The 27,929-nt window shown below is 52.5% G+C and overlaps 1 protein-coding gene across 1 annotated transcript in view; it reads right to left on the bottom strand.

Moving 5' to 3' along the window:
• Nucleotides 1–5,534, bottom strand: part of SCN4A (sodium voltage-gated channel alpha subunit 4) — a 34,214-nt gene extending 28,680 nt beyond the window's left edge. Inside the window, exons 1-5 of the mRNA XM_008012108.3 lie at nucleotides 4,232–5,534; nucleotides 4,029–4,147; nucleotides 3,813–3,902; nucleotides 3,399–3,527; nucleotides 2,840–2,931 (exon numbers count right to left, since the gene is read on the bottom strand). Of these exons, the coding sequence (XP_008010299.1) occupies nucleotides 2,840–2,931; nucleotides 3,399–3,527; nucleotides 3,813–3,902; nucleotides 4,029–4,147; nucleotides 4,232–4,504 (703 nt within the window). The 5' untranslated portion in view covers nucleotides 4,505–5,534. The remainder of the gene's footprint in view (nucleotides 1–2,839; nucleotides 2,932–3,398; nucleotides 3,528–3,812; nucleotides 3,903–4,028; nucleotides 4,148–4,231) is intronic.
• Nucleotides 5,535–27,929: the final 22,395 nt, after the last annotated feature.

Below are 27,929 nucleotides of genomic sequence, written 5' to 3'. Positions count from 1 at the left end.
AAGGAACTATAAAGACCTGATGGGCTGTTGCCTGACCTATAGAGCAAACAAAGGCATAGAGTGGAGCTTAATACATGTCACTAGGTTAACGCTCTCAAAGTGTGTTCAACAGAACACTAATCTCCCATGCTGCGCCCTTAAAAAGCAGGGGGTTGATAATGTTTGGGAAAAGCTGCGCTCTAGATTCTGCTCTTGGAGAGTCATTATGTAGATGATCCTATCAAAGGCTCTGAAAAGTCCTGCAGAAATAAACAAAACCTTTATTTGTGTTTATTTATTTATTTAGAGACAGTCTCGTTCTGTCACCCAGGCTGGAATGCAGTGGCACAATCTTGGCTCACTGAAATCTCTGCCTCCTGGGTTCAAGTGATTCTCCTGCCTCAGCCTCCCAAGTAGCTGGGATTACAGGTGTGTGCCACCACACCCAGTTCATTTGTTGGATTTTTTGTATTTTTAGTAGGGATGAGGTTTCACTATGTTGGACAGGCTGGTCTCGAACTCCTGGCCTCAAGTAATCAGCCTGCCTCAGCCTCCCAAAGTGCTGGGATTACAGGCATGAGCCACCTCGCCCGGCCTATTAAACAAAAACTTTAATCTCACGTATCCTTAACATATTTGACCATAGAACCCTTTTCCTTAAAATGCCTAGTAACGTCCGAGGAACAGCAGAACCTCTAGACTGACCTTGAAACATCATTATATTCTTTAGACAGACAAAGGCATAAACGATGCTGAAAGAATCCCAGCGCAGATTCCCATCACCTATGGAAGAGCCATAACTTCTTCCTTGGGCCTAATCACAGTGCCTCTTGCGTTAATATGACTTCATTTCCTTTTCTTATCCTGATATAGAAAACAAATGCTTGGCAGCCTCCTTATAAAAGCCCTCCTGCGCCCCGAGGATGCCGGCAGCTGGCACAGAGGAAAGGCAACGCCGTCCTGCTCAGTGGCCAATGTACAGTGTGGAATTTTGGAAATGCTTCCTCTCCTGGGTCTGACACCTTCCTCGGCTTCAGTCAGAGGGCTTTAGACTAGAAGAGAGCTCAGGTGCTTGCTTTCTTTTCTTTTTCTTTTTTCCTTCCTTCCCTCCCTCCCTCCCTCCCTCCCTCCCTCCCTCCCTTCCTTCCTTCCTTCCTTCCTTCCTTCCTTCTTTCCTTCCTTCCTTCCTTCCATCCTTCCTTCCTTCCTCCCTCCCTCCCTCCCTCCCTTCTTTCCTTCCTTCCTTCCTTCCATCCTTCCTTCCTTCCTCCCTCCCTCCCTTCCTTCCTTTCTTCCTCCCTCCCTCCCTTCCTTCCTTCCTTCCTATTTCTTTTTTTGATATAGAGTCTTGCTCTGTTGCCCAGGCTGGAGTGCCGTGGTGTGATCTCGGCTCACCGCAACCTCCGCCTCTTTGGTTCAAGCAATTCTCCTGCCTCAACCTCCCAGGTAGCTGGGATTACAGGCACGTGCCACGACGCCCAGGTTATTTTTGTATTTTTAGTAGAGATGGGGTTTCACCATGTTGGCCAGGCTGGTCTAGAAGTCCCGACCTCAAGTGATTCACCCCTCTTGGCCTCCCAAAGTGCTGGGATTACAGGCGTGGGCCACCACATCTGGCCTCAGGTACTTTCTCACATTAGGATTTAACAGTTTCCCCTCTTCTGAGAGCCTGATCTCTATCCTTTTTCTTTTTCTCCTTTACTGGGAGAGAATCTCCAGTTTCTCCACATGCTCTTGTGTGGGTCTGAATGATCGGATTCTATTGATTACATGCTTCGTGATGCATTACTTTGGAATTGCCCTGGCCTTATTGCTCAGCAGGTGCCTGCTGTGTTCCTAATTGAGCCCTCAGGGCTCTGACTTTTCCTCATGGAGTCCTTTTGTGTCTCTCTCTGCTCTGCTTGGTCTGCTTATTTTATTGAGCACACACATATATATCACAAACCACGGGTCAGGGGCTGTGAGGGCCTTACGGATATTAAGGCATTTAATCCTTACAACAATCTAAAGAGTGGTACTATTAGTCTCCATATTCTACAGATAAGGAAACTGAGACATGGACAGGGTGAGGCACTTGCCCAAAGTTAAAGTTAGGAAGTAGTAGAGGTGAGAATTGAAACCAGGCAGTCAGGCTCCAGAATCTGTGCTTTTTTTTTTTTTTTTTTTTTTTGAGACAGAGTCTTGTTCTTTTTCCCAGGCTGGAGTGCAGTGGCAAGACTACAGTTCATGGCAGCCTCAATCTCCTGGGCTCAAACTATCCTCCCGCCTCAGCCTCTCAAGTAGCTGGGACTATAGGAGAGCATAACCAGGCCCAGCTAATTTCTTTTCTTTTTTTTTTTTTTTTTTTTTTGAAATGGAATCTCACTCTGTTGCCCAGGCTGTAGTGCAGTGGCATGATTTTGGCTCACTGCCACCTCTGTCCCCCAGGTTTAAGTGATCCTCCTGCCTCAGCCTCCTGAGCAGATGGGACTACAGGTGCACACCACCATGCCAGGCTAATTTTTGTATTTTTAGTAGAGACAGGGTTTTGCCTTGTTGGCCAGGCTGGTCTCAAACTCCTGACCTTAGTTGATCCACCCGCCTCGGCCTCCCAAAGTGCTGGGATTACAGCCATGAGCCACCGTACCCAGCTGAGTCTGTGCTCTTAACAGCCTTGTCATGCTGCCTCTCAAATGCCTATCCTTCCAAGTAGAACTCCTTCTGCCCTCTGGTCACATGGGCCCCTCTGTATCCTGGCTTTGCTGTGAGTTCTACAAAAACACCAGCCTGGGAGTGTTGTAACACTGAGTCAGGTTCCAGGCCTGCGCATGGTACGGGGGTCTCTCGGCTCAGGCAGAGGGTCCCTGCACCTCCCCAGTACCTGGGATGACCGTGATGGTTTTGAGGGCCCGCAGCACCCGGAAGGTCCTCAAGGCTGAGATGTTGCCCAAGTCCACAAACTCTGTCAGGTACCTGGGTAGGGGGTGGAGGGGTGTGGGGACTGTCAGAGGCTGGGGTGGGTGGTAGGACAGAAATCAGGGCTTCTCCAGGTCTGGAATGAGGATTCTCAAGAAATTGGGGGTACCACAGGGTCTGGGGGGCAGGGAAGACACCCCAAATCTCCTCTGGGAGCCCAAGAGTTGGGAAGGACAGTGCAGGAGCTCTGGGGGAGTGGGGATGGCAAAGACAGCCTGGCTCGCCCAGTGGGTGAGGGCCCATGGGCCTGTGGGTCAGGGCTGCCTCATGTGATTATCAGGAGTCCATCAGGAAAGCTCTGAGCCAGACCCTGAGAATGGCAGTTTCTAGAATTGTGCAGCTCCGTATCTGCACAACTGACCGAAGTCCCCTGCAGCCCTCAGCCCAGGCAGCTGCCCTCTTTGAGGCCTGGCCCCGTCCCCTCACCCACTCCAGCCTCAGGATGTCCTGGGGCCCCTGCTCACGCCATCATGATGACGCTGAAGTCCAGCCAGTTCCAGGGGTCCCGGAGGAATGTGAAGTCGTCGACACAGAAGCCTCGGGCCAGTATCTTGATGAGGGACTCAAAGGTGTAGATCCCCGTGAAGGTGTACCTGCGGGGGAGAGGGCCGGCCAGGGCAGACATGTCACCCGGGCAGGGGTGAGTGTGGCAATGACAGACCCCTAGAAGGGAGGGACACAGAAATAAAATATGCCACTCAGGTGGCTAAGGACACTAGCGAGTGATAGTGTGGCCACCCCGGGGGCTCAAGGTGTGGATGAGGGTCACAGTGACAGTGTGTCTCCCTGAAAGACAACAGCAGCGTCACACAGAGGTGTAGACACCTGAAACGGGCTGTGTCCCAGGGCTGGGGAGCTCAGGGAGCAGGGAGACTTACTCCACATTCTTGGACCAGGGAGGCGGGTCACTCATGGTCATGAAGACGCAGTTGGTCAAGATGGTGATCATGATGAACATGCTGAACAGCGTGGGGCAGGGTCAAGGAAAGTGAGGAAGCAGCTAGGATGGGAGGTGACAGAGGGTCTCCTGGGCCAGAGCACCCCATCTTGCCCATCCCAAACCCCTTCTGCCTCTCCCATCTCAGGCAGGATATGCGTGGATGAGCACCTTGATGGCCCCGCGCCTGACTAGGCTGAAGGGGCTCAGCAGGTAGAGAGCGGGTGTGGCGGAGAAGCGGAAGATGGCCTTGCCCTTGTTGAGTACGATGAAGGTCTAAGGTGGGGAGAGAGGCTGTGAGGCCCGGGGACAGACATATGGACAGCAGACAGACGGGGGGGGGGACCTCCCAGCCCAGACCTTCTTGTCACTGTAGTAGGGATCCAGGTCCTCCAGGGGGATGCCGATGACCTCCGGCGGGGGGTCCCCATAGATCATAGGTAAGTTCTTGCCAGCCTCCAAGTCACTTCGTGGCTTCCGTTCGGGCTCCTCGATCTCCATCTGCTTGTTCCGCTGCAGCCGAGCTTCCTCCTCCACCGCCCGCTGTTCTATGGCTGCCAGGGACTCCCGGGTGAAGGGGCGCAAGCACTCAGGGCCCAGAGGCACCAGGGTGCACAGAGATGGTCTGGCCATCCTCGCATCCTGGGCTCAGAGACCAGGAGGGTGGTGGGTGGCCAGGGGAGCTGCAGTGCACAGCCCTGGAGTGCTGGGCGGCCGCCCCTCCCTGGGCCGGCCGTCCACTCCTCACCTCCTGCTTGCCCAGTGGCTGAGCCGGGGAGGTGGGCGTGCAGGCTCTGTCGGGACTGGGAGATGTACCTGCAAGGCCCAGGTGCTGCTGCTGCACGGGTGCTGGGCACAGAGCATCACCCCTGGCCCCACACCACGCTTTCCCCAGCAGTGGCAGGGGCCGCCCCCAGGACCGACGGCAAACCAACCAGATTCTTTGTGGCCTTGGGACTTGGGACCAACACCCTCGTGCCTTCGACTGCCTCCTGGGCTCAAGCTCCAGGAACTGTGTGGCTTCAGCCTAATGGGACAGAGAGAGAATCACAGCTGACTGTGCTCGGTTGACCTCTGGATGGGCCAAGATGAGGGGCCTGGTTGGAGGATTAGCCCAAAGTGGGACTGGCACAGGAACTTCATCCTGAGGGCCAATGTGGATCCTGATATTGGCCACCTGGAGATGTAGGTGGAGACCATGAAGGTGGCAGCCAGGCTCTGTGCAAAAAGGTTGCTGTGATTGATTAGTGATGTCTGCCAGGGGCGCAAGGAGGAAGAATGTGGTGCCTCTGCCTGTATTTGCCATCCCTGGCCTGGAGGGAAGGGTAAAGGAAGATGGGGATGGGTGTGGATTCCTCTTTCCTGACCTTTGGGGTACTTGGTGTTGGGCTGGGAGAGGGAAGAAGGAAGGGCCTTGGGCCCAGTAGAGGTCTCCCAGCAGTTCCCTCCCACCGCCCTGGGGGACCTAGCCCACTGGGCAGGCAGGGGGAACTGGGAGAGGAACATTGAGTCTGGAGAGCTGCAGATGCTAACATGGAAGAGAAGGACATACAGGGAAGGTCACAGGGACAAGGAGATAGACAACTCCAATGGTGGGGGCAGGGCTAGAGCTCCTGGGGACTGCTTTTGGCTGGTGGATGCACATACTGGATGGGGGGAAGGGGCACCCACCAGGAGCCTTTGATGCCTGTGAGCATTGTGTGAACTGGGCCCCACCTGGCCCCTCTCCCCTTCTGCCCAGCCCTCCAGAGCCTGTTCCCTGTAGAAGGGAAGGAGGATCACTTATTGCAAATGGCCCTGGGGGAATGATCACATCAGCAGGCAGTTGCAGAGAGACCCCTGCAGCCCAGCCGCACACAGCCACCGCGAGACCCACATGGACAGACCTGGAGCCACCCCTGCACCAGAGACCTGGACAGACCCCTAGAGACTTCCAAAGCCACACCTGAGGGTGGCCCTCTCCCAGTGGACCTTGACCCCTGCAGCAGTGCCCCCGTCCTGGTCAGCACAGGCACTTCTCAGGCTTGATCAACAGGTGGGGAGGGCGGCCAGGGAGAGGCCAGAGTCATTGGGCAGAGCTGGCCACGCCCCCATGCCTGGCTTCCCAGCTGCTCCCTGCAGCACCCAGGGAGTCGTGTTTCCACGGGGATGACTCTGCTTATTCCTGCCAACCCTGCCCTCAGCTGCTCACTGGCCCCCATCGTGAGCATGGGCGTGTAAGTGCACACACACTTGCACACACAGGCACACGCACGCACACCTGGCCTGGAGCTACCCCTCATGCAGACCTTCCCAGTTGCATCTCACAGCTCTGCGTATACCTTGCCACCTTCCTCCCCATCACCCACCCCACATACACCCCTACATGCTGCTTGTCACTACGCAGAAGGTGCCAACCAGCCAGATGGCTTTGAAGAGACCCCTGGGCTGCTGCGCACCCACCCAGTCCACAGTCCCTGCTGCGACGATCCTCCTGTCCTGATACTGCTCACTCTCTTCATTACAGGAGCCCAAGTAGGGCCACAAAAGCCCACAGACACATAGTCTGGCTCCCAACCCCAGCACTCGAGGAAATGACTCTCACCTGAGTCACCAGAGCTCCCCAGGGGACAGATCCAATGTTTTCTTTCCCACAGGCCCTCCTGAGCTTCCCACACTGCTCACCACCTTTCTTCTTGGGAGCAGGACATCACCTGCGCATCTGGCCACTCTCCCCAGCTCTGCTCTGGGACCTGCCCCTTCCCTGCCCCTGGAAGATGCTTCTTCTCTGAGGCCTGTTATGCAGCCGGTTTTTTTTTTTTTTTTTTTTGCACAGCGCCCTTCAAAATGTTCACTTCCTCCTAATTTCCTCTTCTCCTATGCCTCCATTACCCCTGAGGTCTGGCTGTTTTGTAATGTGAGGGAAAGAATGTCCTCACTGGTTCCACTTGTTAAAGCTGGCTTTGGTTGGTGGTTGCCCGAAGCATCTTGGTGGTAGATCTGGCCAGTTCCACACCCTACTGAGGCTCCCTCTCCAGTGTCACTGCCCTTTCCACCCTCCACCCCTCACCTGCTCTGTTCAAATAACCTCCCTGAGTAGTGACATGCTCCTGTAGTCCCAGCTACAGAGGCAGGAGGATCTCTTAAGCTCAGGAGTTCAAGGCTGCAGTGAGCCATGATGGTGCCACTGGTCCTCTAGCCTGGGTGACAGAGTGAGACCCTGTCTCAAAAACCAACTGAAAAAACCCCTCCCACCGGGTTCTCCCCTAGACTACCATAAATATTTGTAAAATCACAAAATTCACCCCTGCTTAAATATTTAATGGCTTTCCACTGCTTAAGAGTAAGTCCTAAGCCCTACCCAGGGCTCCCAAGGCCCTCCATGATCAGATCCCTACCTCATCGCCTACCCTTCCCCCATCCTCTGGCCATGCTACCTCCATTTTCACAAACGGGCCAAGCTATTTCCCACCCTCCTGCCCTAACCCCCATGCCTTTGCTTGTGGTTTGCTCTCCTCCCAGAGCACCCATCTTCTTTGTCTCCCTGGAGAGCTTCCATTCATCTTTCTAGACTCAACCCACACAAAAACCATCTCCTCCAAGAAGGCCTCCCTGGGTACCCTGGCCGGGTGGAACTCTCCCCTTGTTTGTGTCACCAGCTCAATAAAAGTTTATCAAATGAATAAGTGAGTGAATTACAGGGGCACTCCACCTTAGCTCTTTTCTCCTTTAAACATACCCTGAACCTAAATCATAACCAGAAACCATATCTCCTCTGAAATCACCACTTCAAGCTCTCCCCTTGTCCCTGCCACCTCAGCTCCTGGCTCAGGGGCTCAGTTGCTATAATCTTTGGGCATCTTCAATTCTTTGACCCTGCACTTTCTCCCTCTCCATCAGACTGCTTCTGACTTCACGTCCCTCCTCACGTAGCCTCACTTAGAAGATCACCATTCTGGTCCCTCCTCCACAACTCCTAGGGTGTGATCTCTCTCCTTCTATCACACTGTCCTGGGGAACCCCTAAACTGCATATCCCCAGCTCTGTTTTTCCAAAGTCAGCTCTGAGCTGGAGAAATGTGGCTGGGGAAATGGTATGACCAGGTTGAGCTCATCTTAAATTCATGGTCACATACTCTGGGTTTGTCCTCAATCCTGCCAGCCCTGTAGTGTGGATTTTTCTGGTAGGCTCACTTTTCCAGTTTTTGAAAACAACTATTTCATGCCTTCTCCTCTTTCCTCAGACCTCCACATTCCTCCCCATGTGCCTCCCAGCTGATGGTCTTCCCTGGGGAAGGAAGAACCACCACACACTGTCAAATCCACAGAACCGTCTCCCCATCCCACCCCGTCTTCCTCCATCTTGTTAGAATAATAATAATAAGCAAGAATCAGGCTTTCCTGGGGCTCAGGACCCCAGCCCCTCTTGCTTCTCAGAGATCTCTCCAGGTGTCCTCTCTCTACAGCCCATCCACTTCTCCCCATCTGTGAACAGACTCTAGTTTCCCCACTTTAAAAACAATGGCAGTAGTGACAAAACTCCCCTTCTGGCCCCACACCTCCCTGCATCTATTGCCCTATTTTCCTGTTCCTCTTCAGAGTAAAACTTCTTAGAAAGTGTCTACACCAGCTGTCTTGACTTCCTTACCTTTCATTCTCTCTCCAATCCATTCCAACCTGGCTTCCCTTTCCCTCAACTGAAACTACTTTTGTCAAGTCACTAACACCCTCCCTGCTGCCAAGTCCAGTGAACACGCTTCTGTCCTCAGCTCCATACAGCCCAGTTGGCCACAGCCCCTTTCTGGAAGCACTTGATTCTCACAGCCTCCATGGAAGCTGCTCACTGTTTACCTTCCACATCCCTGGCTGCTCTGTATCACTTTCTTCTGCTTGTCCTGATTTCTCTCCCCAGTCTCTAAGGTTTTTCAGGGTTCAAGCTGGTTCGGGGTGGCATCACTCCTATGACTATAAATAATGTCGTGGGGCCAGGCACAGTGTCTCACGCCTATAATCCCAGAACTTTGGGAGGCCAAGGTGGGAGGATCGTTTGAGCCTAGGAATTGGAGACCAGTCTGGGCCACAAAGTGAGACCCTGTCTCCATGAAAAATAAAATAATTAACTGGGTGTGATGGTGTGTGCCTATAGTCCCAGCTATTCAGGAGGCTGAGGCAGGAGGATCACTTGAACCCAAGGAAGTGGAGTCTGCAGTGAGCTGTGATTGCGCTACTGCACTCCAGCCTGGGCGACAGAGGAAGACCCTGTCTCTAAAAATCAATAAATACAATAAAATAATAAATCAATTATAAAATAATAAGTTCATGAATAAAATAATAGTCATGTCATGGGAATGTGATAGACGTCTCTCTTGAAGTCCAGGCTGGTATATTCAACTGCCCCCGGACGGCTCCACTGGGATGGCTCACACCCTCCCAACTGCAATCAGACGTTTGCATTTTCCACTGTTCCACCCAGGAAATGGCATCACTGCTACTGGCTGCTCAAATCAAAAATTAGGGTGTCTCCCTGAATTCTCCTTTTCCTTCACCTTCCACACCCAACCTGTCCAAAGTTCTATTAATATCATCTCCAACATACACCTATACTTGACATTTTTCCATCTCCCTGGGTCCATACCACAATTGTCTCTTATAATAGCCTGTTTCCTGCTATCTGCTTTTGCACACACACCCTCCGAATCAGGCCCCTAAAATAGCCATGAATCTTTTAAAAACAAAAACTAGTCATGCTGTTTCTCCTTTTAAAATTCTCCAGGCTGGGCGCAGTGGTTCACGCCTGTAATCCCAGCACTTTGGGAGGCCGAGGCAGGTGGATCACCTGAGGTCAGGAGTTCAAGACCAGCCTGACCAACATGGTGAAACCCCATGTCTACCTAAAATGCAAAAATTAGCCAGACGTGGTGGTGGGCAACTGTAATCCCAGGTACTCAGGAGGCTGAGGCAGGAGAATCGCTTGAGCCTGGAAGAGGGAGGTTGCAATGAGCTGAGATCATGCCACTGCATTCCAGCCTGGGCGACAGAGTGAGACTCTGTCTCAAAAAAATAAAATAAAATAAAATATACATAATAAAATTCTCCAGTAATTTCTTGTTGCACTTAGAGTAAACCTAACCTTACCATAGTGGCCTCCTTGGCCTGGTGATCGAACCTCTCACCTTTGTCTCCTGATCTGCCCCTCCAGTCCCACTGGCCTCCTTCCAGCTCCTTGACCACTGCGCTGGCTCCTGCTCTTGGCCTCCACCCAGCTCCTGCTCCCGCTAGGTCCCTCTTCCCTCTCCCCTTTCACGTGGATTTTCCTTCTCATCCCTCTGTGCTAAGCTCAAACGTCCCCTCTTCCAAGGGGCCTTCCTTCTCCTTCACTCCCCGTGACAGACCCCTGTATTTTTCTTGACATCATATATCATAATTTGTAATCACTTGCTTATTTGCCTTATGTATTTGTCTGTCACCCTCACTAGGCTGAAACACCAAGAGAACAGCGACTGTGTCTGCCCAGTCCCAACACTGTGCACACAGTAGGCACTTAATAAGTGTCTGTTGAATGAATGAGCGAATGGGGCCTTGGATACAGACCTTTCCAGGGATACAATGGATTCTGATATGTTTCGTTGATTCAGTCATTCATCTACCCATTTATTCATTCTGTTTGTGGGCTGGAAGCTGAGCTGGGCATGAGTAGGACAGAAAACTGCCACAGCTGACAGTCCTGGGGGAGGTAGACGTGGCACATGGCGGCTGAGACACAAGGAGATGGCGAGGCCTGCCCTCAAGAGGGGAGTTGACTGTGTTTTGCGAGTTTGAGTGGATTACTTCCAAGTAGGGGGAGGAAAGATGTGGCTTTTTGGTTGGGCCTTGAAGGATGAGTGAGTCAGGAACACAGGGAAGTGGAGGGGAAGGACATCCCAAGGGGCGAGAATAACCAGAGCAAAGACAGGCAGGACGCAGGGAACTCCCTCATGTGTAGCACAGAAGCTGTTTAGGGGCTTGGGGGCAGGGAAGATGGCAGCTGGGCCAGGGCTTGCTGCAGGCCTGAGGGTCTGCACTTCAACCTGCAGCCTCGAGGAGCCCCTCACAGGGCAGGTGGGCTGGGGTGGCGCCATCATTGGCAGCATGTGTGGTCCTCTGTTCCACACTTTCCGTGTGTCTAGAATAGAGAGCATGAGTTGTGTTGTTTCAACGGGCAGCAGTGGAGGAATGGAAGGACGTCTGGGATGTACGAATGGTGACTTCCTAGCAGGGACAAATCACCAACAAAGCCCCAGGAGATAAGTCAGGCGATGGGCTGGCCATCTCCATGTGTCTCCCTAGGCCACAGGCAGAAGTAATGGGGCCAAGATGACAGCTCCTGCTGTCCTTCCACTCGCCTCCACCCCCGAGTTATCCCCTGACATGTGGCAGCTGAGGGTCTGGGGGAGCTCCAGGCAACCTCCTCCCAGTGAATTTAAGAATGTTGGAGTCTGTGGGCCATGGTGGCTCACATCTGTAATCCCAGCTCTTTGGGAAGGCGAGGGAGGAGGACTGCTTGAGTTCCGGAGTTCAAGACCAGCCTCGGCAACATAGCGAGACCCTGTCTGTACTAAAAAATGAAACAAATCAGCCGGGGTTGGTAGTGTGCACCTGTGGTCTCAGCTACTCGGGAGATGGAGCGGGAGGATCACTTGAGCCGCAGTGAGCTATGACTGTGTCACTGCATGCCAGCCTGGATGACAGAGTGAGACCCTGTTTCAAAAAAAGAAAAAAAAGAATGTTGGAGTCCCAAGGACTTGAGAGCAACAAGTCCGACTCCCTCATTTTGCAGATGGAGAAACTAAGGCCCAGAGAGGACCAGTACCCACCCAGAACTCACATATTTATTCATTCAACAAACATTTTCTGAACACCTGCTACAGCATGCTGGGCTGTGGTCTGGGTGCCAGGGCAGACCGCAGCAGTGGCAAAGTCCCTGTCCTCACTGAGCTTGCATTCCAGAGGGAGGGGGCAGGCGGTAAATAGGGAAGCAAATAAGATAATTTTAGAGAGTGATAAATGAGAAGCTGAGCCAAGACTCAAACCCAGCTCCTCAGGAGCCAGGGCTGGAGTCTGTTTCACAAGCGAAAAGTCCCATGGAACCTCCGTTGAAATGGAAGTTTGGGTGGAAGTGGTGGGCAAATTCAGGCCATCCTGGGGGTCTGGAAGTGGTGAGCTGACAGGGATGCAGGGGGAGGGGTTGGGAGTCTGAGAGCCAGGCTGGGGCCAGCTGTCTTCGGGCAGGGAGCCGAGGCTGAGGACGCTGGAGGGCGAGGCAGCTCTTTTCTGGAGTGGGTCCAGCCCTGCATTGTCTCTCTCTGTGGTGCAGCCAGATCAGAACACCCAATTCCAGATATAGTCTGATCACAGAGGCCTTTTCTCCCTGGCCTGGAGACCCTTTATGTTCATTCATTCTGGGATGGCATCACTTCTTCCACAGCCCAAACAAAGCTGGGGTTTGCAGTCACTCCTAGGTCTTTTCCTCATGAGCTGAGGTCTAATTAGGTCTTCCCCTTCTTATGCACTGTGCAACGGATTTTTCTCTTTTAAACCCATGTGCACCTCACAAAATAGTAGCATCTTGAATCCAACAATGTATGAAAAGAATTATACACCACGATCAAGTGGAATTTATCTCAGGTATGCGAGGCAGGTTCAACATTTGAAAATCAGACGGGACACGGTGGTTTATGCCTGTAATCCAGCACTTTGGGAGACCAAGGTGGGCAGATTGCTTGAGCACAGTTCGAGAACAACCTGGACAACATGGTGAAACCTCATCTCTACAAAAAGTACAAAAAGTTAGCTGGGTGTGTGTGGTAGTGGCCACCTACAGTTGCAGCTAACCAGGAAGCTGAGGTGGGAGGATCACCTGAGCTCTGGAGGTCAAGGATGCAGTGAGCTGTGATTACACCACTGCACTCCAGCCTGAGTGACAGAGTGAGACCTTGTTGCAGAAAACAAACAAACAAACAAACAAAAAAAAACCCAATTAATGTAATCCATCACATCAACAGGCTAAAGAAGAAAGATCACATAATCATATCAATAGATGCAGCAAAAGCATTTGACAAAATGCAGCTCCCATTCATGATGAAGTCTCAGCAAACTAGAAGTAGAGGGAAACTTCCTGAAGTTAACAGAGTGTTTACCAGGAAACCTACAACTAAAATTGCTTTGTTTTTTGTTTGTTTGTTTGTTTTTTGACAGAGCTTCATTCTTGTTGCCCAGGGTGGAGTGCAATGGAGTAATCTCGGCTGCAACCTCCGCCTCCTGGGTTCAAGCAAATCTCCTGCCTCAGCCTCTTAAGTATCTGGGATTACAGGTGTGCACCACCATGCCTGGGTAATTTTGTATTTTTTTTTTTAGTAGAGACTAGGTTTCACCATGTTGGTCAGGCTGGTCTCGACCTCCTGACCTCAGGTGATCCACCCACCTTGGCCTCCCAAAGTGCTGGGATTACAGGCATGAGCCACCGTGCCTGGCCTAACATTGCTCTTAATGGTGAGAAACTCACAGCTTTCCCACTTAGATCATGATCAAGGTAAGGCTGTCCCCTCTCACCACAACTTTCCAGCATCGGACTGGAAGTCCCAGCTAATGTAATAGGACAAGAAAATGAAATAAAAGGTATTCTGACTGGGAAGGAAGAAATAAAACTATCTTTGTTCACAAATGATGTGATTATCTAAGTACAAAATTAGAATCAACACGAAAATTTGTAGAACTAATCATGATAACAGCAGGGTTGCAGGATACAAGGTTAATATAAATCCAGATGCAGGATTTTACATCTTCCTCTACTTAAGTTCCCTTTGCTCATTGTACCTCTTCACCTCCAGTCCTTTGAAGGTCAGCTGGATCTTGATTTTTCTTCAGTTCAAGACCATCCCTCACAGCTGAGTGTCTCTGATCCTGTCCCAAATTATTGGCCAGGCAAAGCTCAGGACAGATCTCCCTCCCTATCCCCATTATATCCTTCTACAACCTTCCCTCGTGGGACAACTACGCTTTTGGTGAGGGTTCTTCAAACATCCAGAAATAAGTGCATCAGCCTGAAATCCCCAAAGTGGTCTCAGCCATGCCCCTGCCAGCCTGGAATATAAAAGCCACTGTAAGGTACTAATATGGTTGGACTATGTATTCCTACCCAAATCTCATGTTGTAGCTCCCATAATTCCCACATGTTAGGAGGGATGCAGTGAGAGATAATTGAATCACGGGGATGGATCTTTCCTGTGCTGTTCTCATGATATTGAATAAGTCTCATGAAAATCTGATGGTTTTAAAAATGGAAAGTTTCCCTGCACAAGGTCTCTCTCTCTCCCTTCACCTGCTGCCATCCATGTAAGATGCGACTTGCTCCTCCCTGCCTTCTGCCATGATTATGAGGCTTCCCCAGGCATGAGGAGCTGTAAGCCCAATAAACCTCTTTCTTTTGTAAAGTGCCCAGTCTGGGCACTGTCTTTATCAGCAGCATGAAAACAGACTAATACAGGTACTCTCTTGGAAGACTGAGAATGAATGTGATCTGCCCCTCACTGCCTTCCCTGTTAACCCCAGAGTACATCCTTACAGATGCAGAGGTGGCAGGTTGCTTGCTGGCCTTGCTCAGGCACCAGCCATCTCCCCTCTTGCCAACCAAGCATGCTCTTCATCTCTGGCAAAGCTGCTAGCTACCCACAAGGATCTAGCTGTTTTGTTTCTCTATGGATTAGGAGCAAAATGATCAAGTACCATCTGCGGTCAGTGGAGACCCCTCACCCCCAAGCTTCACCTGCAGTGGGGGCTCAGACTTGGAACTTCCTGGAAGTCTAAAACAGACCAGACTTCTTTGTCCTGGCCAAAGACAGCACCGGGCATCCGGGTGGCCCACTTCCCAAATTCCTATGTTCCTGCTATGGCCCAGCTCCAGGAGTGAAAAATCCACCCCTATGTCCCCCGGGTTATAAGTCTCAAGTCACAACTTTTTCTCAGCTGGGGCAGGTTGGGGGTGGGGATGGGAAGGGGGTAGCTGTATTGTTTCTCTGCCAGCACTTAGGTCCTGGAGAGGAGGAAGAGTGGCCTGTGCCTTGGCAGGCAGGGGCCTAGAGGAAGTCACCCCAGGTGGCCCTCCCCTCCTGGCCTGACACTCTGCAGAGGAAATCTGCTCTGAGAGACTTTGGAGGGAGGCCTGGAGCCAGTAGTCTCGGGCGGAAACCTCCAGACACTCAGGGACCCAGAGAGTTCCGGAAACCAATTGGGGTGATGTTGGGGTGGACTCCTGGGTGAGAGATGGGCAAAGCTGATTGCATTCTCCATGGGGGCTCACTAGGTCAGAACAAGCCTTCCTGTTTTAAGCTCCTGATTCAACCAGCCTGATAACTTGTTCTACCCAAAGGGTAAGAGTTACAGTGGTGGCCATGTTTATTTTGCACCTACTGTATGCCACGGTTGGTTTCCTATTCAGGATGTATGGGCAGGCCCTCCTTTCACGATCAGCCCCATTCCCTGACAATTTCCAAAGGCTCTCCAAGAACACTGGTTAGTTTTGGTTTTGCTTTTTTTTTTTTTTTTTGAGACAAAGTCTCATTTTGTCACCCAGGCTGGAGTGCAGTGGCACGATCTCAGCTCATTGCAACCTCTGCCTCCCGGGTTCAAGCAATTCTGTCTGTCTCAGCCTCCCAAGTAGCTGGGATTACAGGTGCCCACCACCATGCCTGGCTAATTTTTGTTGGCCAGGCTAGTCTTGAACTCCTGGACTCAAGTGATTCACCTACCTCAGCCTCTCAAAGTGCTGGGATTACAGGCATGCGCTACTGCACCTGGCCAACTGGTTTGTTTTTCCCCAACTTTCTTCCTCCTCTCCCAAACCTGACCCTTTTCCTCTACCCAGAGTGCTTCTAACAGGTTCAGGTCTGATGAAATAAAAGCCCACAAATATGCTGTTTGGGTTTCAGGCACTGTGACCGCTTCCCACTAACTTCTCCCGGCTCATCTGTCAGCCCCAGAAGCTTTTCTCCCTAAACACAAGGTTCCAGAGTGGGTTTCTCCTCCCAAGTCTGAGCCTTAAGTTAAAAGAATTTGTAAGATGTGGAATTCTGAGTTTCAGTCAGCTTGGGAAAGATTTTCCTTAGTGTGGGAGGGGCTGGTTTCTCTGGCCCCCAAATCTCCATGCAGTCACCTGTTGTGCTGACGTGCACAGGTCCACGAGGTGGAGGCTTAAGAAATATTTCTAGATGAAAAGTTATCACGGACATGTTCATTTGGAGCTTATCACGTGCCAGGCACTGTCCTAGGGACTTCGTTTTCGCCATCCTAGCTAACCAGCAGTGGAGTCAGGACTCAAATGCAGCTCTCTCTCATGCCAAGCCCCTGCGCCTGCTACTACAGACTCGGCCTCCTTCCAGCCCTTTGGGGAACTGGGCTAGGCATAGCTGCCCTCCCTCAGCACGGGGCCCACCCAGGTTGAGGTCCCACTCAGTTTGCTCCCTGGGCCAGCCTGACCCTCAACCATCTATCCCCTTCAAAGGGCAGGCCAGATCCTTGGGCCAAGCCCCTGAGAGGCGTGGGCTGGGGTTGGCATGCTCAGGATTCCTGAGGCTTTGTGCTGGGAGCTGTGTGTGGGAGGGGTCAGTGGGGGGAAGAGAAACACGGGTCAATTTGCACCAATTGACCCTCATACATCCCCTGGCCCCCATATGGCCTACTTGGATGCAGGCACATGCCCTTGCCAGTGTACACACACACACACACACACACACACACACACACTCATTGACTCTGTGAGTCATTTCCCAGCTGCTCAAAAGGGTGGGGAGGCTAATTTGTTCCACTCAGGCTCAGGGCTTCCTGCCCTCTGTTGGCTTGGATCTTTCTTTTAAAATATTTTCTAGAGATAGGGTCTCACTATATTGCCCAGGATGGGCTCAAACTCCTGAGGTCAGTTGATCCTCCTGCCTCAGCCTCTCAGGTAGCTGGGACTACAGGTGTGTACCACCATGCCTGGCATCAGATCTTTTTAAGGAGCCCCTGAGCATGATGGCCTCCCAAACTGGTATGTGCACATCCTCTACACACACATCTAAGCCCACTTCCCCTGCCCTTGGACACATCGTCCCTGAGCATAGAGCTACCTCCCTTCCCCTGCCTGCTCCTCGAAGCAGTCGGTCCACGGAGAGGCCTCCAAGAGGCCTGCTCACACCGAATCCTGGGCCTGGAGAACTCCAGGCAACCTGGCTCCCCATTCCCTCCATCCGTCCCCAGCCATCCGGGGAGGGTGGCCTTTGAGTCCTCCCGACCTGAGACAGGGGAGCTGGGGGCACAGTCACCAGCATTAGAGAAGAGGCTTTTTAGCAACAGCCTGAAACCTGGAGGAAGGAAACGCTGACACCCGGCTCCCCTGCTCCCACGACTGCAAGCACGATCCCTTCAGGAGCTGCGCCCTGCCGCTCGCTCTGGGAAAGTCCTCCACCCTAGAAAGTACTCCCAGGATGTTTCCTCCCCAGCTACTCTTTGGAGAGCCTTCTCCAAAGCTAGACTGATCACGAACTTGCCAACCTCAAGAAAAGCTAAACATTGACGGCAGAGCTTACTGAAAGATGGGCTGGAAGGACCCCGCTCTGTCGCTCTGGCATCATGGCCATCATGGCCACATCTGCAAACCACAGGCCCTCATGGAAGGGGCTCTGCAGTCCACTTTATAGAAGGACCCTCACCCAGCCAGGCGCAGTGGCTCAAGCCTGTAATCCCAGCACTTTGGGAGGCCAAGGCAGGTGGATCACTGGAGGTCAGGAGTTAGAGACCAGCCTGGTCAACATGGTGAAACCTCATCTCTACTAAAAATACAAAAAAAAAAAAAAAGTAGCTGGGCGTGGTGGCAGACGCCTGTAATCCCAGCTACTTGGGAGGCTGAGACAGGACAGTCACCTGAGCCTGGGAGGTGGAGGTTCCAGTGAACCGAGGTTGCACCACTGCACTCCAGCCTGGGTGACAGAGTGAGACTCCATTAAAAAAAAAAAAAAGGCCCCTCACCCAAGGGAGACCAGATAGGGAAAAAAACGTCCACCCCTGACCCCCAGCTCTGAAGGGCGCCCAGAACTGAACAAAGCCATCCTTCTTGTAACTCCTTCTCTCCTTCTCTTTTCCCTAGGACGAGACATTTTATGTCAGGGTCACAGACTGGCAATAGCCACAATAATACTGGTGAACACATATGTAGAGCCGGTTACATGCCAAGCACTGTTCCAGGCACCTCACATGTCCACGAGCATATTAAATTCTCACCCTGATCCTGTTATCACCCCCATTTGACAGATGAGGACACTGAGGGACAGGGGAGATAAGTAACTCACCAGATGGTGTTTATACAGTAAACTGGGATTGAAAGGAACTCGGGCTCTTAATCAGGAGGTGGACTGTGACCTTCAAGCACCTATGGGCTAGGTGGGGGTGCCTGGTTTCACAGTCCAGTTCAAAAACAGGATAGGGGCCAGCAACTATTAGAGTTTCACTCTTTCCTTTTATGCAAGGGCTCTTGGCAGAGGGCCCTGCCAGGGCACTGTGTCTTCCCCACCACTCCTACTGTCCCTAGGCTCCTTGAGCCCCCCTCTCTTCTCCAGCAGCCCATCCCCCCAACAAGGGCTGTTGACTGAAAACTGCAGGGAATAAAAATAGCTGTTGCTGATGAGGCAGAATGGGGGCCAGCACGCATGAAAGACCGGGGCGGGGGTGCTGCAGGGAACCTGGGATCCCCCAGCCCCAACGAGCATCTTCCAATGAAGCTGCGGGAGACCTGGTCTGTTCCTGCCACAGCAGGGCTGGGGACCCCTGCCGAAGTCACCAGAACTGCTGGAAGCCCCACACCTGCCCCAGCCGTAGGGCTGCCCATGAGACCCACTGCCCTCTGCCCCCACCCTGCCTTGCACCAGTCAGCTTCCTCCCCAGGGAGCGGGGGCCTTGGCCTCTGTGGGCACAGCCCTGGCCACTCGCGAGCTGTGCGCCCCAGGGAAGTGACAGGAGTCAAGGGCCTGACCGTTTGTATAACCTGTTCCATGGTCCTTGACACCCTCTTCCAGCGTCCCCTCCCTTCTCCCAAGCTGCTCTCTGGGGCCTCAGGGCCAGATTTTCCGTTTGGCGAGAGCCTTTCTACCCTTCCCTGCAGGTTCCAATCCTTCCTGCCTCTCTGGTTATGCCTCCTCCAGGAGCCTTCTCAGAACCCCGCCCCTGCCCTGAAGATGCACTGTCCCCACCCCCACCATCATCAGATCTGTCCTCCTTTCTGATGGCCAGAGTTGTCCCCAAAAGGCAGACGCCTTGTCACACCCACCCCAACACCTGACAAGGAGTTCTGTGCCTTCAGCATCAAACTCGGGGCTTCCCTGGACCTGGCCTGGGGTCATAGCAGAGACCCTGGTGACAAAAGCCAGCAGAGCAGGTCTTGACCAACACTCAGGCCAGTCTTGAGCTGAGGAGAAGCTCCCTGAGGCTGAGCTCGCACCCCATGCAGGTTTCCAAACAGAAATGACGAGCAGGACCAGGCTGGGATGGGAGCCACCTACGAAGGACCCTCCGTTGCCTTCCCCAAGCCCCCTAAAATCCCAGCACAATTCCTTGAGAGATACCAGGAATGGAGAGGGGGAGGGCTGCTGAGGAGCCTGCGGGCAGGGCACATGTGGCCAGGGGGCTGGGCAGGCCCTTACCCTGCTCACCTTTTCTTGGTCGCCCTGCCTGACACAAGTTCCAAGGTCCTTGGGTCTATTTACGTGGTCCCGCACAGGTGATGTAGCTCCAAATGCTAGCACAGTAACCATAGCTGTCCATACCACCACCACACAGAGTGAGGCCACTGGCCACAGGGAGGGGACTTGGGGATGGCCTGGAAGAATCTGGAGGGTCCTGGTAGAACAAGCCCTCCCTGCCTCCAAGCTACGTCCCCCCAACTCCACTCAGGCCACTCTGCCTTCTCCACCAGCCACAGCCCACCCCAGCAGGGAGGAAGGGACGGGGCTGTGTTCTGTGCCAGTCCCGATCCCCGGACCCCACTCTCCAGCCCTGTGTCTCCTCCTAAGAGCCCCCCAGACCCCTTCTGGCCCCCCAGAGTCCCCTTTTTGCTGTGGTCACATATTCTTCCCCTCAAGCTGGGCTTTATGGATCCGGTCCCCATGTCCCCCTCGCCTTCCCGGCAGGTCTCAGTGCTCTCAACTTCTCTAGGAAAAGAGCCCAGCCGAGCCGGGTGGGCTGGGGGAGGGGCAGGGACGTGGGCAGAGCCTGGGATGTGTCCTCTGCTGGCATCTCGCAGATTCCTGTTCTCAGCAGAGCAAAGGAGCCGCCGGCACCCCCCACCCCGGCCTCCTGCCGCACTCCTCCCCCCACAGCCCTGCCTCTGAGCCATGCAAACAGACCAAGCAAAGTCACTGTTTCGGCTCCTTGCTCTCCTCTCCTGAAGAAACTGCAGCCCCATTCTGTGTCCCTTGGGTCACCCATGCCCCTCCAGAGCCAAGCCTTAGCCCGTGGGCTGTTTGTGACCAGAACAAGGAACCTTGCTGAGGGCAGTGACAGTTTGCCAGGCAGGGGCAGAAGGAACAGATGACGGGACAGAGAGAGGCAAGTCTGGGGCCAGAGAGAGGGTCCAGGCACCAGAAGTTTCGGCAGGAGCTGCGGGACAGAGTGGGGCTCAGGCCGCAGAGCCCCGTGTGGGCAGGCGGTCAGCAGTACCCAGAACAAAGTGGTGACTTCCTCAGAGCCACGCTGGGGTTCGGGCCAGAGAGGTCTCCCCCTGGGGGTGGCCTGCCCCTTGGGGTACCCAGCCCGGAGCGGGTGTGGGGGCACAGTACTCACTATTGGACGGAGCAGAGCGGTTGCTGACAAGCCCAGAGCGCCGTGCCCACCTCAGGCTGGGGCTGGAACTCTGGGGGACTTGGCTGGGGGGCCGGGCCGGCGAGGACAGCTGCTGCCGCTGATGTCACAGGGTCATGAGTGAAACCTGAGGACTGGGCCAATCTTCAGGTGGGAGCCTCGGTCACACTTCCCTCGCCGGGTGTGCTCTGGACTCAGCCTGCTTGGCTCCGGCCTCACCGCTTGGGCTCCAGCCTCACTGCTCTAGGAGTGACAGACTCCCGGGCACACTCACCTCTTCACACAGGCACACACACTCACTCACTGGGACACATGTATGAGCCTACATAAGTGGTTCCTCTCCCAACCTGGACAGTTTAGACAGGCTCACCTCACACTCGAATCTCCACACTTATTCCCAGAAGCACTCCTGAGGTACACACTGGCTCACACTCAGTCACTCGAGTGCACACTCACAGACACACCCACACAAAAGCTGTGCTCCCACAGGCTCAGTCATGTGCAAATCACCCTTCATACGTTCATGCAGATGCTTCCTCTGCTGTTATACCCGTTCACACACATGCCTCCAGCTCACACACACAAACACACTTGCACCCACGCAGCAGTCTTGTGCATATACACGTGGCTTCTAGTTGCGCCCACAGGCACACTTGTGTCCCGAGCAACTCAAATGCCATATCGCACAGACACAAGACTCTTACTGAGTGCCTGCCTGTGTGTACACACACCACAGCACAAGCACACATACACGCACCCACAACTACAGCCACAGCCACACCCACTCCCACACCCACTCCTACAGCCACACACACCCACTCCCACACTGCACCTACAGCCACACACACCCACACCCACTCCCCTCCACACACACCCACAGTCATGCCCCTGTGTTTATGGATTTCACGCATGTGACATGCTCCCATTCACATGGAGAAGTACCACTAGCATGGTCACCAGATGTGCGCCAAGCATATGCCCATCTGTACACCCACAGCCGTACCTCACCCTCACATCACACACTGGACACACACAAGTGCATGAACACCCCCGCCCCTAGCTGGTTAGCTGGACCACACAGACGTCTCCAGGTCCCTTCTCCACCCCCACGCCCACCCCCCTGGCTGGACATCTGTCCCTGGCTGAGGGAGGGCTGTGCTGGGGGCCAGGTTGATGGACCCCACCTCATCCCTCCACTCTGGGGCTCTGGTGACCCCTGGTGGAGCCGCTGTGAAGTGCCCCCTGGCTGCCAGCTGGAGAAACCCCTGGGGAATCCTGTCGCCCAACCCTTGTTCTACCAAATCCGTCAGCCTTGGCAATCCTGTGCCACCATCTCTCCCAGCAGCTCAGAGGTCCAGCGGCTTCCCTGGGCCCTGAGTGAGCTGAGCCCAGGTCAGAGCAGCCTTTGACGGAAGCATAGGGAGGCCTGGGGAGGGGCTGCCCTCCCCTGTCCCCACAGCAGCTCTGCCCAGACCCTGTGGACACAGCCTCAGTCCTTGCCGAGCCCCTCCTGGGGTCCAGGCCTGCCCGTGGTTCAGGAAGTTCCTGCCAGGCCCGATGCCCATCTCTGCCCAGCCCTGCTCTGGCTGTGGCCTGTGGTCCCCACGGAGTCGCCTCACACCCCCAGGGCTGTTTTCTAAACCTAGGTGTGACGCTGGTGTTCTCTATGCAGAGAATTCTGACTTGTGATGGTTCCATTTAGGATTCTCTTTCTTTCTTTCTTTCTTTCTTTCTTTCTTTCTTTCTTTCTTTCTTTCTTTCTTTCTTTCTTTCTTTCTTTCTTTTTTCTTTCTTTCCTTCCTTCCTTCCTTCCTTCCTTCCTTCCTTCCTTCCTTCCTTTCCTTCTTTCTTTCTTCCTTTTTTTTTTTTTTTTTAATGGAGTTTCACTCTTTTTGCCCAGGCTGGAGTGCCATGGTATGATCTTGGCTCACTGCAACTACTGCCTCCCAGGTTCAAGTGATTCTCCTGCCTCAGCCTCCCAAGTAGGTGGGATTACAGGCGCCCACCACCACACCCGTCTAATTTTGTATTTTTAGTAGAGATGGAGTTTCACCATGTTGGCCAGGATGGTCTCAAACTTCTGACCTCAGGTGATCTGCCCACCTTGGCCTTCCAAAGTGCTGGGATTACAGGTGTGAGCCTCTGCGCCCGGCCCATTTAGGATTTTTTCGGCTTCACAATGGGTTTATTGGGACAGAGCCCATGGTAAGTGGAAGGGCACCTGCACTCGGTTCTTTCTCCAGCTCTGCTCACTGGAGAGACATGCACAAACACACTTGCACCTGCACAGCGGGCTTGTGCACACACGTGGCTTCTATATGCGCCCAGAGGCACACTTGTGCCACCAGCAACACAAACGCCGCATCACACAGACACAAGACTCTTACTGAGTGCCCATCTGTGTGTACACACACCACAGCACAAGCCCATATACTCACAACTACAGTCACACCCACACTCACTCCCACTCACTGGAGTTTCATTGCTGATGTAATCCAAGTGCCTGCCCAGCCTCCCCTCTTCTTTGCCAGGGTCTGCTGCTTCTAGCGTTTGGAGGAAAAGCAAACATTTTTTCCCATTTCTTTCCCATGCTGTCTCCCCGAAGCTGCTCCTCAGGGGTCCTCTCATTACCCCCAGCCCTGCTGTGGCTTCGGTTCACTTTGCCGCTGGTCACCATCTGGGACTGCTGGTCACCACCCCAATGATCACCGGGCCACTGCTCCCTGTCTGTGGGCATGGGAGAAGAGGGGATGGGAGCTGCTGTCATTCCCATTTATGGCTCTACTCCTTGGTTTCTGCCTCGCCACTGCCCAAAACTACAGGGCAAGACCTTTTTTAAAGAGCAATTAGAGTAATTGAAGGGGATTACCACATATGAGCAGGCAGGGCTGCTACATTCAGTTGCATGGGTTGCGTACTACACAGTTCTGGGCACCAAGCGCATTAGAAGGCACTGTAGATTAGCATAACTTAAGATGATAAGGTTCTGAAAGATGGCAGCAAAACGCCTAGGGGAAGGGGCTAATTTTTCTAATTTGCACCAAGTGTCTTTGGACTAGGGATGGGAATGATTGAACAAGAAAAGCTGTATGTTAAATATGGCTTTTTCTTCACAACCTAAGGGGAACGAATGTTTCCCTCTCTTGGCTCCTTCCTTTGGGGAGCGGCTTCCTCCCCTACTCCATCCAAATATGTGATTCTGCGGAGTTGCTGCTTAAAGGATGACCCCCTCCCCTAACACAGGGAGGGGCATGTTACCCACCTCTGGCCAATCCTTTGGGCCATAGTGGCTCATCCAAAACCTGAGGACACGACTCAAGCTGAACCAATCACAGTCCTTCCCTGGGAGTTATGTGTACTGAGATTAAAGGAAAGACAATCTCTCTGGTCTTGGGAGTTTCTAAATGTGTCTGAAGGAGCCGTAGTGTGTCTCCCACCTGTGAAGGAAGCTTGTCTGTAGGAGGAGGGAACAGGAACATCAAACAGAGAAGCAGAGATGTAGCAGGGGAAGGAAGGAGGAAAGAAGGAAGGAAGGAGGGGGAAGGGAGGTAGGGAAGGAAGGAAAGAAAGAAGGAAGGAAAGAAGGAAGGAAGGAGGGAGGAAAGGAAGGAAAGAAGGAAAGAGAGAGGGAATGAGGGAGGAAGGAAGGAGGGAAGGAGGGAGGGAGGGAAGGAGGGAAGGAAGGAAGAAGGGAAGGGAAAGAGGGAAGGAAGGAGGGAGGGAAAGAAAAGGGGAGGGAGGGAGAGGAAGGGAGGGAAGGAAAGAAGGGAGGAGGGAAGGAAGGTGGGAGGAGGGAAGGAGGGAGGGAGGGAAGAAAGGAAAGAAGGAATGAGGGAGGGAGGGAAGGAGGGAAGGAAGGAGGGATGGAAGGAAGGAGGGAGGGAGTGAGGGAGGGAGGGAAGGAAGGAGGAGACAGGGCCCTGAAGACACTGAGTCTCTGAAACAGTTAAACTATAGACCAACTCCATTACTGTCCTGTCACATAAGCCAAAAAAGCCCACCATTTTCCCTTAACCTAGTTTAAATTTTCAGTTACCCACAAACAAAATAATTCTGCGAAACAGAACCACATCTCAGAACCTGACCCACAGGAATTGGCCTGGTCACGCCCCACTCCACCCCCACCCCCGGCCTGCTCACTCAGCTTCCTCCCTGAGTGGTTGGGTTGGGGTGATTTCCCGGGAGCTGCATCAGGTTGCTCCCCCATGGGTGGTGGCACCCTGACTCCAGTGGGCCAGGAGGGGAGGCTCTGTAACTCCACCCCTCAGTGCAGTTCCAATGGAGTGGGACCTCGAAGCCAGGTCCCCAACACGGGGCATCCCACCTGTGCAATGTGCTCACTTATAAGTCCTCAGAGTACCTGCAGGTGTCTGTTGGACAAAAGCACACCTGAGTATCTCACCAGAATAAGCATAATTTGCAGAAACAGTGCAGCCAGAGCCGCTAGGCAGAAAATTGAGGTTTCTCCACTGTTGAATTTTCGAGATTCCCTCTCTCCCGCATATCTACTCAATAATATAATGCTGCAGAGCAATACTTAGCTCCTTTCCTTCAACTTTCATATTGCAGTTCCTTCCAATTTGTGTCTCTTTAGAAACTGCACCCGAGGAAAGGGATGATTTGCTGGGGTCACTCTCTGAACAATGCTTCCTCAACTGTACCAAAAATAGCTTTGAAATTTCCACTTGAATTCTTAGAAAGGGTCCTTTTCTCTCCATTTCCATCTGAAGGAAAGAAGAGGTAGCTTATTTTCACAATTCCGTGGTTTCTAATAATGGCACAATTTTCCTTTGAGTGAACTGCCTTAATTCACTCAACCATCCCCCTATTATTAGACATTGGGTAATGTTCAATTTTTTCTTTTTCTTTTTCTTTTTTTTTTTTTCTTGAGACAGAGTCTCACTCTGTCACCCGGTGCAATGGCGTCATCTCAGCTCAGTGCAACCTCCACCGCCCGGGTTCAAGCAATTCTCCTGCCTTAACCTCCCTAGTAGCTGTGATTACAAGTGCCTGCCACCATGCCTGGCTAATTTTTGTATTTTTAGTAGAGACGGTGTTTCATAATGTTGGCTAGGCTGGTCTTGAACTCCTGACCTCAAATGACCCACCTGCCTTGGCCTCCCAAAGTGCTGGAATTACAGGCGTGAGCCACCATGTCCTGCCAAATGTTCAATTTTTAACCTTTAAAAATAACACTATGATGAACGTGTTTGAGTATAAATCTTTTCCTATGTTTAGCTTATTCCCAGAAATAGATTTACCAAGGCAATGGGGAGGACTTATAGTACATATTGTCTTGGGCCACTGAAAAAAAAAATCCAAAGAGGCCAACAAGAGTTCCTATTGAGAAGAAAATAAAAAGGAAATAGGTGGAGTGTTTAGCGTCTCAAAGAAAATAATAGTAGGCAAGGCAAATAGCAGGAAAGTCAGTCACCTCTATTCTGCTGCGCTGATGGGAGACCTTCTATGAGCAAAATAGATCAGGCAGATAAGTGTGTGGCTTTCCTTTCTTCATGGCAAATGCTTCCGTTTCTTTTGACAAAGAAATCGAACTCAATACCACAAGCCACAGAGTTTTGATCTCAGCCTTGTTTTTCAAAATACAAGTGGTCAACATGCACTTTTACTTCTGAGGCACTGGAATGATCACCTCCTCCTGACTGTTTTCTACGGCCACCTCTAGCCTGTTGCAGGCTTCCATAGAGGGACAAGGGTGGCAGCTTCTTTGCTAGGCCCCCTGCCTCCAGCCTTGCCTCAGTTGAACCTATTGACCATTGTACACCCAAACTCATTTTCTTCAATGTCTATTTTAGTATTTCACATCTCTGAAAGCAAATGTATCATAGAGCTACTTAAGTCCCTTTTCCAGGAGTTTTCAGTAGCCTGGGGGCAGATGTGCAGTGAGTAGGAGGCTGATGTCTTCGCTGGGATCCCCCAAAAGCAGACCGTGACACAAGGCTTGGGGAGCAGTAGTTTCTTTGGAAGGAGATCCCAGTGAGCACTACGAGAGAGTGGAGAAGGGACAGGGAGAGGAGAAAAGGCAGTAAAGTGTGCATTTCTGAGCGGGTCACTGTGGGCCACCCGGGCACAAGCCCACGGGCATCACTGAGAGGCTGTGTGGGAGACACCACCTCAGAGTTGTCGCACTGAGGCCAGGAGGCTGCGAGTTTAGCTATCAACTCGCATCCACTATTGCTTGTGGGCTGCTCCTGGGCCACCGTCTGGCCTGTCTCACCTGTGGCCACGTGTCCTCAGGTGGAGGGGCTGTAGGTGAGTGCAGGAACCCTCTGCAGAAGACTCTGGGGGAGGCTGGGGGTACAGGCCAGCTCTGACAGCTGCTCCATAGTTGGATCTGTGTGTGTGTGTGTGTGTGTGTGTGTGTGTTCACACACAGGCATATATACATACACACGTATATGCACATGAATTTTTTTTTTTTAGATGGAGTCTCTGTAGCCCAGGCCAAAGTGCAGTGGCATGATTTCAGCTCACTGCAACCACCACCTCCCAGGTTCAAGCGATTCTCATGCCTCAGCCTCCTGGGTGTCTGGGATTGCAGGCACCTGCCACCATGCCTGGCTAATATTTGTATTTTTAGTAGAGACAGGGTTTCAACATGTTGGCCAGGCTGGTCTCAAACTCCTGACCTCAAGTGATCTGCCTGCCTTGGCCTCCCAAACTGCTGGGATTACAGGCATGAGCCACCGTACCCGGCCTTATGCATATGATTTTTAAAACAAAAATAAGATCTTACTATGCTTACTGATATTTTGGACTCAACTCTCTTGGACAACTTTCCACATCAACAGAAATATTATATTCCCACATTATCCATAGTTGAACAGTATTCTATTGGGAGGATGCATCCCCATGACCCGTTTGTTTGTTTGTTTGTTTTAGAAACTGGGTCTCACCCTGTTGCCCAGGCTGGAGTGCAGAGACATGATCATAGCTCACAGCATCCTTGAATCCTTGGGCTTGAGCGATCCTCCTGCCTCAGCCTCCTGAGTAGCTGGGACTATAGGCACAAGCCACTGCACCTGACCCCCTATCATACATTTGTTATTTCTAAATGTGGTTGACATAAACAAAGGTAGACAAGAAGAATCTTCCTGAAACAGGACTGGTCACATCACTCGCTATCTCCCTCTTGCTTGAAACCCACTGATCTCTCTCCATTACCCACAGGGCCAAGCCTGAATTCCAAACCTTGGCATTCA

The sequence above is a fragment of the Chlorocebus sabaeus genome, chromosome 16 (assembly GCF_047675955.1).
Source record: "Chlorocebus sabaeus isolate Y175 chromosome 16, mChlSab1.0.hap1, whole genome shotgun sequence".
In the NCBI taxonomy this organism is placed as follows: Eukaryota; Metazoa; Chordata; class Mammalia; order Primates; family Cercopithecidae; genus Chlorocebus; species Chlorocebus sabaeus.
The sequence above is the reverse complement of the archived record's forward strand: the minus strand, read 5'-3'. Positions and strand labels throughout refer to the sequence as shown.